This window comes from Amphiprion ocellaris, chromosome 2, assembly GCF_022539595.1.
Source record: "Amphiprion ocellaris isolate individual 3 ecotype Okinawa chromosome 2, ASM2253959v1, whole genome shotgun sequence".
In the NCBI taxonomy this organism is placed as follows: domain Eukaryota; kingdom Metazoa; phylum Chordata; class Actinopteri; family Pomacentridae; genus Amphiprion; species Amphiprion ocellaris.
Genome location: NC_072767.1, coordinates 35492525 through 35505432, shown reverse-complemented (window position 1 = coordinate 35505432; position 12908 = coordinate 35492525). Strand labels below are relative to the sequence as shown.

General features: G+C 40.4%; 1 protein-coding gene across 6 annotated transcripts; it reads right to left on the bottom strand.

Annotated features, from left to right (window-relative positions):
- Positions 1-397: 397 nt before the first annotated feature.
- On the bottom strand, positions 398-12653 carry exoc1 (exocyst complex component 1). 6 transcript variants are annotated; one of them, XM_035948861.2, is made up of 21 exons: positions 12505-12653; positions 10945-11076; positions 10718-10848; positions 10429-10588; positions 10098-10115; positions 9219-9406; positions 8853-9080; positions 8552-8684; positions 8337-8446; positions 7650-7718; positions 6853-7002; positions 5857-5965; positions 5208-5252; positions 4724-4887; positions 4504-4617; positions 3508-3587; positions 3162-3390; positions 1642-1825; positions 1346-1545; positions 1051-1245; positions 398-950 (listed from the first exon to the last, which is right to left on the bottom strand). In XM_035948861.2, exons 2-21 carry the CDS (start codon positions 11066-11068, stop codon positions 798-800), a joined length of 2784 nt encoding a protein of 927 aa, XP_035804754.1. In that variant the 5' UTR covers positions 11069-11076; positions 12505-12653; the 3' UTR covers positions 398-797. The 6 variants fall into 6 exon arrangements, with proteins under 6 accessions (XP_035804754.1, XP_035804756.1, XP_023127566.1 ...); XM_035948863.2 differs by lacking the exon at positions 5208-5252; XM_023271798.3 differs by lacking the exon at positions 7650-7718.
- Between the last annotated feature and the right edge of the window lie 255 nt (positions 12654-12908).

Here is a 12908-nt window from a genome sequence, read left to right as displayed (position 1 = left end):
ATTCTTTACGGGCAGACCAGATAGCAAAGTATTACAATAGTCGGCCCTGCAGGTAATAAAACCGTGCAGTGGTGTCTCTGTATTGTTTAGTCTTGTGTCCATAAAGTCTTTTCGTGTAATAAGTTTATCCAAATTAAATCTGCAGACCTAAATTGAGTAACATACAGGCTACTCTCCTCCTCAGATTCAATACTGCAAGAGAAAATGCTCAGAGTCATGAAAGACAACTTCAAGTTAGAAATGGACTGTAATACACTACAAAGACGGCTTATGCAATACGCAGACAGAAAAAGGAGCTGAGTGTGGAGCAGTTGCAGTTGAGATATATTTAGCTGGAGCACAGTGTAAACATCCCACATTATGTCCTTAAAAGTAACACAACAACAAATGTGAGATATATCCTTGTAGGGGTGCTGCAGCTGCAAATTTATTATGTGCATATGACATAAAGAAATAACAAAAAATATGACAAACAATATAGAGCAGTTGTTGAACCACAAAGAAATAGGCACACACACACACACACACACACACACACACACACACACACACACACACACACACACACACACACACACACACACACACACACACACACACACACTCACTCACTCACTCACAATGCAGCCATATCTGCACCTCTGTCCATGGTGTGAATCCCTTTCATTACAACAAACAGACACACAGAGGAAGTGTTCATAATTCAAGAAGCATTACAGGGTAGTTGCTAGTGTCTATCTCCAGCCAGCATGAGGCAGTAGTGAATCATTAGGAAAAGAAAGTACATAGCAGCTAATCTAATGAGACTGAGCAATGCTAGAGAAGTACTCCAACATGTCCTGGATGGTAAACTCCATGGTGATTCCAGATCCAGGGTAGCATCTGCCTATCAAGTCCTCAAAGTGCTTGTACTGACGGATGAACTCGTCTTGCATGGAGTGCCACACCACCTGGTGGAGAAAATATAGAAGTGCAACAGTTTATAGACGAGAAATATGATGCTGCCGTCTGATGAAGCAGTTTCATCACAGAAAATTATGCATTTCTCACCTGTAGCAGACTTTCTTCTTCACACAGGTGTTTGTCCACCTTCTTGTAGAGGTTGTCGAGTCCCTTCTTGACTTCTTTGCCTGGATACTCTTTGATAACTTTGCGCAGCTCTTGTTTGTTGAAGGCCAGCTGGTAGCTCACCTCCTCCTCGCGGACGCCCTGAGCTACACGTGCTTCAACTCCTTCGAAGAAATGCTGCAAGAGAGGAAACAGTTGACCCACAATAACTCTCACCTCTTGCAGCCTAAAAATCCTGTCAGTGTAAATGACTAAACTTTGTGATAAGTCCTCTTACATTGAGTTTTTCTAGAGGTTGACCCAGAGAGTTGATGACGTAAGACTGCAGGTGGTCTGTGTATTTGTGTTTGGCTTCTCGTCTCTCTGCATCCAGGCAGGAAATCTTTAGACGTGACAATGTAGAGAAGATGTGGTGGAAATTCTCCATCATGACAACATCCCGCGGCGTCTTCTGGCTTTCACTGGCTACTTTCTCCACTGAAAAGAGAATCAATATTCAGAATTTTGCTTGCAAGCTTCACATAAATACCACATCAGTATCTGATTTTATTTCTGGATGAGCAGCAGTCTCACCGTTCATGAAGACGGCCCTGATAAGTTTGACATAAGCTTTATCCAGGTCTCCTCGGCGCTCTGCATTACGGAAGATCGTTTCAGCAAGTTCAGCAAACTCCTCAAACACGGTGACGAAAGACAGGATACCGACTTTGCTCTTCTTAGAAATCTTCACTTCTTCCATCTGTCTGATCTGACCAGACTGTAACAAAAAGACAGATATAAATTTGTAACATCTCAAACATGCTTTTGTTTTTTTGAGGCAAGTCATCACAAAAATAGCTATTTTTATAATAACTATTATTTTGGACAACATGTTAAATTGAGATGCACATATTCACCATCAACTGTTGTCTTATTAGCATGCATATTAGTAGCATAATAGCTTTTTATTAGTTATTATCAAGTATTTATTATTACTTTATTCTGCATGATCTTATATTACAACTACTAGGCCAGTGACTTAGAGTTTAACCTCAATAACCAAATAGCTGCTTGCTGATTATGGAAGTTGCTTTGCTCAGCACAGGCCTTTCAATGTGCTTGAGCTGCAATAATACTCTTTCTCCCTTAATAGCAGTTAATAAATATGGTAATTTCTTATAAAGTCAAGTCAACATTATTTATATTGCACTTCTAAAACAACAGATGTTAAGCCAAAGTCTGTTGCAAGACAGAAGTATGATTGACATTACGAACTTACCTAAAAAGTTTAAATATAAAGGTTAAGATGTCACTATGGTATATGTACCGGACAAATTGAAAAATTAATATAACTATTACTATTATATGCAATACAGATGTACCTGAGTAATTATAAATATTAAGATCTACAGTATTATATGTTCTCACAAATTACTTGCATAACCTAAAAAATAAGGCTAAAGCTCAACAAAATAATACAAAACCCCAAGAATCCAAGGGTTTCATAGTAACAGTCATATTGGGAACAGTGGAAAGAAGAACACTCCCTATTATCAGTATTTAACCCCTGGCTGAACCAGATCAGGGAAGGCAGACATGTGCCTCAACCGGCTAGGGTGAGGGTAAAGTGAATGTTCACAACAAAACACAAAACTACAAGTTAACAAAGTCAAAATAACTTTAAGTCTTTTTACATCAGAGTATGTTCCACATTCTTAAGGAAGGTCTTTCCCATGACTAATTTACTGTAAGTTTGACACTAATTAATCTCCACAGGTTCCCTATTTTGAGTTGTTTGCACTTCTTAATAAAACCATTACAGCATGCAACAGCTGCAATTAACAAACCCCATTCTTCAGTGATGGACGCTTTGAAGAAACTAAATGTCTACAGTGATGCACAGGTTATATTTCCATTCAGTGACAGAAGAGCATCTTCTTACTTTGTAACAATAAGCATTAATGAACTCAAGTAGCTGTAGAATGCAGTCTTGCAGGATAAGGCAATAATAAGTTACACTAGTATCCATGCTAATAAGCAGCCAGTAAATGGTGTATACATGCTCTTATTATATAGTGTTACTGAATTTGCTGCATCATATGACCTCTACTCACAATGCATTTGTCAAAGTTCCTCTTGACGGTGACCAGCACATTTCCCAAAGTCGTGCTGAGGTAAGAGGCCGGGTCAACGTTCTCGGCTGTCCACACATGGTGACTCATCTTCACTAGCATGTACAAAGAGTGGAAGCTGTCAATCTTGTCACCCAGAGCGATGAGGCTGTTGAGCTCCGTCTCGATGCTCTGGAAGATTTTATTCATCATCAGGCGCACCATGTCCTTCCTTCAATCGAGAAAAAAAGTGAACAAGCACAAAAATATAAAAGTGAATTATGTCTCTTGATGTGAAGAAGGGTGATATTAAAATCAGAAATGTTAGCAGTGACGTGTAAGTCCTCACTCTGATGACAAGGAGTGTCTGTGTTCTGCCTGGGGAGGAATTCTTGATGGTGTGCCTCCATCTGATTCCTCCATCTCTGGCTGACAGGACAACAGACACAAAACATGACAAATCAAAGCAAACATCTGCCGACACAGAGAGGCATGAAAAATTAAGAGACCTGAATTCCAAAAGGCATTATGTTAAAGATGACCTGTCCCTTCTGTATTTAAGCAAGATTGTTATTTTTGCATCTTTTAATGTTTCCAAATAAAAAAATTTAGTCAGTACTTAGTCACCTGACAATCTTTCCACCAATCTTCTGGCAAGTATCACTGCCTGTAAATGCTTTTTGAGTCTTTTAAATCTTTCCTAGGGGTTTTCCCTCCCATTTCTCTCCCATCCATGAAGGCTTCTAGTTCTCTTAGATTCTTGGGCTGTCTAGCTCTTTTGAGTTCTATCTAAAGATGTTTGATAATGCTTATGAAAGGTAATCGGGAGGGTCATAACAAAATCTTCATTTTGTGAGGTGCAAGATATGAATTTTGTCATGGGCCTCAAGGTAGTCCACTGTGGATTTTTAAGATCTTTATACTGTTCTTATACTGTTCATTTTCAGCTTTTTTTAACAGACAGTGTGATGTTTGTATCCAAAATTTGCTGAAATTTTATGGAATCCACTCTTGTCTCATTTCTAATCAAATGCTCCCAATGCCACTGGTTGCAAAACAAAACCAAAACGTGATATTCAGCCCATGCTTAAAGAGCCCATATTATGCTTTTTAGGGTTTTTCCTTTCCATTAGCGTGTTAGATAACTTCTATGTGGATTTAAAAGTGATAAAAAAAAAACATCTGTTATTATTATATAACTCTATGTTCTCTGGAGACAAATGTTCCAGTTTCAGGTGCCACCACATGAGTACAGCAATTGATGTAAAGTGAAGGAACATTATTCATTTGGATGCCACTTGATCTTTCTTTCGCAGCTATTTCCAGCATGTGATCACAGATGTACCTGCGCAAGAGGGGGTATAACTGTCTGATGCTGCTGCAGCTTAAAGAACTTGCTGATAAAGTCTTGTTCTGCAAGACACAGCGGCTCCAGTTCACTGAGGACCTGCTCAAATATCTGCAGAGACAAAAAACATCCCTTTAATCTCTCATTACAGAGAAACTGAAAAGTTGTATTTACATTTCACATTTAAATGTTTGATTAAATCGCAGGGCAGTGCGACCTTGTCAAATTTGGTCCTGTCAGCCACGTCCAGGTCTGAAGCGGACATGTTGCCCATGTCCAGCAGTGAGGACGACTGAGAACGCCGGCTGTTGGAGCCCTGCACTGTCAGCTTGTTCAGGCTTGAAGTAGAGCCTGTCAGCTTCCCAGAGCTCCCATGCAGGCCTAATGCAGCACGACAAATACAATGTGATTTAATCAGGTATAACACACTAAATAATCAGTCAAAAAATTGCATGTTTTTTATCCATGTGGTTAGCATTTTGGGGCATTTATCATAGAATCAGTGTATGTGATGATGCAGGAACACCACTGTGAAGATTAAGCACAACCCAACCAGGTACATGGTGAGGTAATGGTTTGCAGGGATTTGTAGTGAAGGGGTTTGAGCAAAGGTTTATTTTTAGGGCAGTCATGGGACTCAGTGATAGGAAGCACAGTGAGAAACTGACAGTGGGATAGCTCCATCCAAACATCATACTTACTTTCTGTTTCCTGTTTGAGCGCACTCTCTTTCCGCGGAAGCGTAGCTGCAGCCAGTTAGAAAGGCAGGCACCAAAGACAGACACAGGTTAGGCTTAAAACATGCAGCATGAGAGGGGTGAAGCTAGATGTTAGATGTACAAAGTTACACATATGCTGACGTGCACTGCAGTGGCTTAGGTAGTAGCTTAGACAAACCTTTGGAAAACAAATTGGGTTTTGTGGTTTGTTTTCAGAAGGAAAAGCTACTACAGAGTGCAGAGAGCAGAGTCCTGTGATTCTGCCAAAGCTCAACCAATGATCTTTTCAGATTTTATATGTCAAAAACTGAGCATGTAAAGTCCCTGTGTAAAGGGAAAAGGAGACATTATTAAGAGATAAAACAAGAAGTAGGACTTTGGAAGTACAGATACATTGGTGAAAATATGCTTTTGGTATCAGATGTGATGCAGAAAAGGCTGTAAAGGAGCGAGGCCTTGTTTCCTTGTTTATATGTGAATATTAGAGTACACCATAAACACTGGGAAATAATTGAGACATAGAGTAAGACAGAAGAAGACATCTAATGTCACTGAAAACCACTAATCACACATTCCATTTAACCTTGCTTCATGTCAAAACTCTGACAACCCCGTGAATCACAGCTCTTACCAAACTTGCCCTTGGCTTCTTTGGATGTACCCGCCATCTTTATCTTGGCGACCTCAAAGAAGTCTTTGATTTCTCTCTCATATAGTCTGCTCATATAATCAACATAGGTCTGAAAAAGAGAGAGGACATTTGTTAGCATGCAAGAAGACAAAAAGCCACATGATGAATACATCTGGAGAATGAAAGGAATCCTTTTACTACTACTATTTACCTTCTAGCAAAGCAATAGAGAGTATTATTAGATTAGTTTCATTGCTAGTGGTGGAGTCTCCATATTCATACAGATTACAACTGCATCCATGCATAGGGAATAGGATTTACAGAAAATAATGCATCTATATCTCACTGGTATTAGCCTCACAATTCACTGTTCAACCAATACCTTACTGTTCCTACAGTCACCAAAACTGAAATCTTAAGGATTAAGGTCATGGTTACCGCATCCTCATGCACTGACCAATGGGGATGTTGAAAGCAGTGCGTGGACATGCATGCAACTCTATTCATACTATAACAAGTACACGTTGCTCTGTTATGCAGACGGTTTGCTCTTTTTTACAGGATATAGCAGCTGGTTACGGGTTGGACTGTAGCACCATGTCAACTTTGTACTGTGTTTAAGCACCTTTGATGGGAAGCATGTATAAATCGAAGCGACTCCAAAGGCCAGCAGCGACTACTGCTAATACAACAGTTTGGTGGTGAATTATAAACCTGTGAATTACTGAGAATCTCCTCAAACAGCCTCTCCTCAAAACAAGCACCACTTGTTTTCTTGGCACATGTGCAGCCAGCACACTTGCAGTCCCTACTGTCTATGCAGTCCCAAATTTTTGGCCGTACTCATGGACCGGAAATGTATGAATTCGCATTTACAGCTTTAACAAACATATATGAATGACAACAATCTTCTTATTTAGCTCTCGGCAAGAAACCAAACTTTTCAAAGACATCAAACTATTTCTTTCAGTATTTTTGTAGGATAATAGTACTGACCCTGGACAAGCCCTCATACTTCTCCCTGTGGGTGTTTTTCAGCCACTCCATGAGCTTGGCGTAGCGCAGTAGGTCCCTGTGGAGGGGGCTGTGTTTGGGTAGGGTCAGCTCAGCTGTGTGCTGCGACAGGGTGGAACTCTGGTCGTGGCCCTGAGGAACAGAGTGAGGAGAGAAAATGTGAAATATTCAACATAGGACCACCTTACAGAAGAAAACTTATATTAAGTCCTACTGCATCTTTGTATATACTTACAAACACATCACACTTAAAGAGGATTTAGCTTGCTGTCTGTCACAATCATTTGTAGAGAATGTGGTACCACGGGTCCAGATGATGTTAAAGTAGACATTTAAAATTATTTTAACTACAAATACACCACATTCCCAGTTTAACTTACTGAAAAGCATCTCCCTTACTGCCATAATGATGCTCTCCTCACTCCCCCTCAGTGTTAGCTTGTTCAGTCTCTACTGCTTTTACAAGACATGCACGCAGACAGACAGAGTACAGGCACAGCAGTTCATGATATGAGACCATTTGCAATAAAGCCATGTTAGCACCCAAACATAAAAGCCTTCAGCCGAGGCAGTGGTTGGAGGAGGAGAAAGATGGACGGTGCCTCTTCAGCTTTGACTTCAGATGAGAGATGTTTAGTAGTTAGAAACATTTCCCATGCACTAAATAATGCACTGTGGTGGAAAGCCTGAGCTCTCATGGCATGTAAGTTGGAGTAAGGTGTGAGAGGTCAAACAATAGCAAAAAAGGGGCACGTGGGGGTTGCTGTGAGGGTACTCACTGGAAGTGACAGACAGGAAGACCTATAGAACTGAGGGATGGTCATTTTGAAGTGACTGAAGTGGTTGAACTGACACAGAGACAGAGAGCAAAGTGGGATGATTCAGAGTAAGCAACACAGAGAGTAAAGAATAGAAGGGACACAGCTGAAGGGAAACAACACAAGGAAGCCCAGTGAGAGAGTCTCAGCTAAAGAGGAAGCTCATCAGGGGAGAGAAAGAGCCTGGAAAAGAACAGGAAAGACTACAGGCCTCTGTTTCACAGCAGACTTGCATTGGCCAGGCATGACGACAACACAAAGTCTGACATTTATAGCTGCTCTCATGACTTTGTTTCCTATCACACTGTTGAAATATTCAGATGCATCAAGTGGTAAAAGAAAATATTAGGGGAAAAAAATGTCTAGAAATATAAATAAATTTGTAGTTTTTGAGTCTTCATCAGCAAACTCAAGCTGCAACATTTACAAAAGCATCATGAATATACATGAAGTCATGTGTACAGCCTGCTCAATCCCAGAGCTCTGTACAGCCAAAATCAATCAAAATGAAGAGTTATTTACTCATTAGTTCAGATTTTACTAATTTAAATTTTAAAATCAGAAACTTCAGAGAATCTATAACCTAAAAAGATAGTCCTGATTAACCAGCTCTGAATGCTGACAAACATGTTGTAATAATATCGTTACCTGGTGAACAAACACATTGTTGAGGTGATTGGTGAGGCGACGAGCAAAGGTGTCTCTCAGTTCAGCAAACAGGAGCTGTTGCTGCTTCACAGCCATCAGCTTGTCGTGGCCTTCAGAAATACACAACATTTTAATTTCTTCTTACACTTCAGAAACAACTACCAACTGATTTAGGAAGCCGAAATGAATTGATCAAGCTTCATGTAGAGACATACCTGGTCGGAGGGCCACATTCATGCACTGCAGAAGAGCTTCAGAGGCGTTGATGCAGGCCTCAATACCTTTAGGTGAGGTCAGGTCTCCCTCCTGTAAGGCCCTGATGTGTCCCTTTGATAAGTCCATGTAGTTCTACATGAGGAAAGACAAACCACAGCCATCAAAAGTAAAAAATATCTATATTCTAAATTAGGTTTCTGCCCACAATACCTGATCAGTGTCTTTAGATCTGCTGGGGACTTCAATATGTTACATCACTTGGTGAAAATACAGTAGAAAACATTTAAATGTGCTCCTAACCACCAAGAACTGGATCTCATCCAGCAGTTTGCCATTGTTGGTGTTGCTGATCTGGATGAGGCGGTTGCTCTGTGAGATCTGGTCCATCTGTTCCTTGACGCTCTGGAGCATCTCCTCGTAGCTGCTCAGCTTCCCTTCGATGGTGTCCACCTCCCCCAGCGCCTCGTCCAGCAGCTGCATCAGGATGTTGACCTGCTTCTCCGACGCCATGATGGACTGGATGTTGGCCTTAAAGTGACAACAGAAAACTTCTGTCATGATCATTCACTCAGTTTGGTTGTAGATCACTAAACAGGAACACTGCTTTTAAAAATTAGGAGATACTCACAGTTTCTAACAAAAATACATTAAAGTTGCTTCACTTACCCCGTCTAGAACCTGTAGCTCCTTGAAAAGCTTCTCTGCAAAAGCCTCAGCATTGGAGATAGCGTACTCGCACATCTCCATCATGCCCTCAATGTCCTGTTCTTCGCGAGTGCTGAGCTCCTGGTACTCGTCCAGAGCGTCCTCGTCGCCCCCGGCAACACTCTGGCTCTCACCGCTTGGCACTGATTCTAAGCCCATGGAACAAAGAAGGAAAAGTATGTGCAAGCCATAAATACAAGGGTAAACTTAATGACACCTGCTGGCTATCTTCAAACTCAGCATCAGGTTTTATGCACTTCTTGGAAGGACAACTACAGACACAGTTGGATTCAGTAACTGGGAAGGCTATCTGAAGGATTTTTCGCCTTAAGTTTAAAACTGCTACAAAGCTGTGCTTATTTACTACCAGTGATGAAAACGCAGTATGAATATGAGTACAAGATGAAGCATAATCTTACATAGTGGTAAGAGGATGAAAAATACGAAAAAATCAACATTCTGGACTAGGGATGTGCTTCATTATATCTTCTTTGACTGATAAAATAAGTGTACTTGACTGTAAATCAATAATCTACAAAGTACATCAACTGCAAGTGTGGGTCAAATGAGACGGGATTCATTAGTGAGCATGTGAAAGTAAATAATCCTATGAATTAAGGTGGAATGGACAAATAAAAAAAGCCAAAAGTGAAGTAAAAACATGATCTAAATGTCTGTTATAATTACGGAAAAAAAATAATCATGCCCACCCATATTTAATGACATAATTCATGTAGCAGGAGCTTCAGGGAGGTGAGAGTCTCTAATGAGAATGGCAGTTTGAGGTCATGAAAATACAATGGAGAGGAGTGAGGAAGGGGGAAGTTAAGTCCTACCAACCTTCCGCTTTAGGAAGTTCTGGCCAGAGAAAGTTCAAGAGAGAAAAGTGAGAATAAAGAAGAATTTAACACAGAAAACCATACCACAAACCAGGGCACAAAGAAGAGGCTGAATATTTTTAAAATACATACTATTAATAAATCAAATCAACCAAAGTCCAGGAGAGATTCTCACTTCTGGGCTAAATAAGAATACCTCAAACATGTGCGGCACACTGTAGGCTCAACACGTTCAGTTTGGGAGAAAAAGACATGCCTTGAAACAAATATAATCAAATCATGTAGAGAGGCATGCGGTCGCAGCAGTGGCTATGGACAGAGCGTTTACACACCTTCCAGCAGCTGCGAACTGACATTCACAAACTCCACCTTCTTCCTCAGATAACGCTGGTTCAGTTTCCAAATGCAGGAAATAAAGGAGTTTTTTTCAGCCGTGCTGCTGGCCAGCCACCGGTAGACCTTCTCAAAATGAAGGTCAAATTCTGGATTTTCCTAAAGCACAAGAGTAGAACCAACAGTACATTAGTCCTGACTGTGGGATTAAGCCGACTTTTAGAATAACCGAACATGTTTGCAGATGAAAACAATAAAATGACAGGAGAAATACATTATTTCTCCAACCTTGCTTGCATCTTTGGCATCTACTTCTGTGAGGTCTCTGAGCTCCCAGGTCTGCTGTCTCTTGTAGAAGTCCCCTTTGTCTGATTTCTTCACTTTTACCACTTTTACCTGTACAGGCCTCTCTGTGGTAACTGTAAAAAAACAAAAAAGAAGCATTATTTTAGCAACGTTTATCTTTCATCATTATTAGTCACTTACAGCTGCTTCTGATGTTATTACTCACATACCTGTTGCACAAAGGAAGCAGTTCTTCTTTTTCTTCCCGGCCTTGCAGACATTAACAATGCCGAGAAGACGCTCATCGTTGGGTGTGAAGATGTCCCTCTGGAGAGCATGCTTGATGGCTGTCATGGTGGATACTGTCACACAGAACATAACAGGTACTTAATGTGATCATAAGGGACACACATTCACTGTACTTGCAGAAACCACAGACTGCAGCATAAACTAAGAAATAAAAGAATTAAAGGCATAAATAATTCTCCAAAAGTTTTACTTGCATGGCATTAAGCTTAAATTTCCCTCAGGATTAATAAAGTATCTATCTATCTATCTTAAACAGCATTTTTTTCCTGACTATTGTGTAGTTAAACAAAGCCATTTCAAACACTATCTAGTTCTCTTACATATTTACATTTACTTAAGCCTCTCCAAAGACATGAGAAGGTACATCTACATAAAATTAAGTTAAAATTAAGTTATTAAGATATCTTCAGAATTTGGGACTCCTGGGAGAATTAATTATGCCACATTGAAATAAATTCTAAGAGGCTATGTAAACACAATGATCAAATGTACCTAAGAATATTTACGTCAATGATGTATTTAAGAACAAGATTGAGCTGCTCGTACTTTACTTAAGTATTTCCACTTTCCTCTACTTTATATTTTCAACCATTTAGCGGACAATATCGCACTTTTTACTTCATTACATTTATCTGACAACTTCAGTCACTTTACAGATTTAATCTATTAACACAAAACATAATCAAAAAATAAATGATGTTGTTATATTACAGATTAGGAGATGATTTCATTAATTCCAAGGGGAAAATTCACAAGCTACCCCATCAGATAAACTGACCAATGTCTAATTATGATGTTTAATAACTACAAGTTTGTCAAAGATTTCTAGTTATGACCATTTCATATATAATTCACATTTTTTAATTTCCTTTACTAGCGCTAACAATAAAGTGATGATCACATTAATGCATCAACTGTACAAAAATCTGATATCCTGTATGAGCACTTCTACTTATTGCACTAACATTTCTAGACTTTTACTTAAGTATTCATTTAACTGCATGACCTTTACGTGTAGCAGAGTAATATTGGTACTTCTACTGAAGTAGAAGATCTGAGTACTTCTTCCACATCTGTCTAAACGCATGTAAATACTCGTTTGGTGACTTTAGCAACCTCTTTTCTAACGGTGACTAGCTTACAAGACATCAGAGGCTGCTAAGGCTACAACAAAGCGGCCGAAAAATACAACAAAGAAGTGAATACACACATTTTGAAGTAGACTCGTTGTAATTAAACAACCAGAGGCCTTTCCTAACATATATGCACTGATGTCCTCTGTGTCGGTTAGCCTGCTGCCTGCTAGCGTCCCTGCTAGCTGGACAAAGCTAGCTGCTGTTAGCATCAGTTACGCTCGTAGCACAAACCAGGCAAAGGGAGTGGAACTCACGGAATAACTGTTAAACAACTACCGTTTTTTAAAAGTCAGAACGTTCTCTATCTGCGTTTTCACAGTGGTAAACATCTTAAGAAACAGTTACCTTGTATTTATCAGCCCACCAGCCCTGCGAAGCACCGCCCTCCCACTTCCTGGTTCACAGGCGGAGCGGTCATGTGACAGCGTCAACATCCACACACACCCACAGAGACCCACAGAATCCACTCACCAGGGGCAGATCTACTGGGGTGGCATAGGGTGGCAACTGCCACCCCTAGAAGATGCCTTGCCACCCCGGCTGCCACCCCAGTTCTGAACGATCTAATTCAAAAGTATATATATGAAAGGTTGTGGCCGGCCGTAAAGAGCGAAAGTCCAGGAAAGACGAATAACGAGTGAAACTCCGATGTCCGAGTGCTTTCGAATGCACCATGTAGACGTCACGTCCTGTACAGGCTATGCTGCTACAGATACGAGGCGACACAATACCCCTGAGGGGGATGCTCT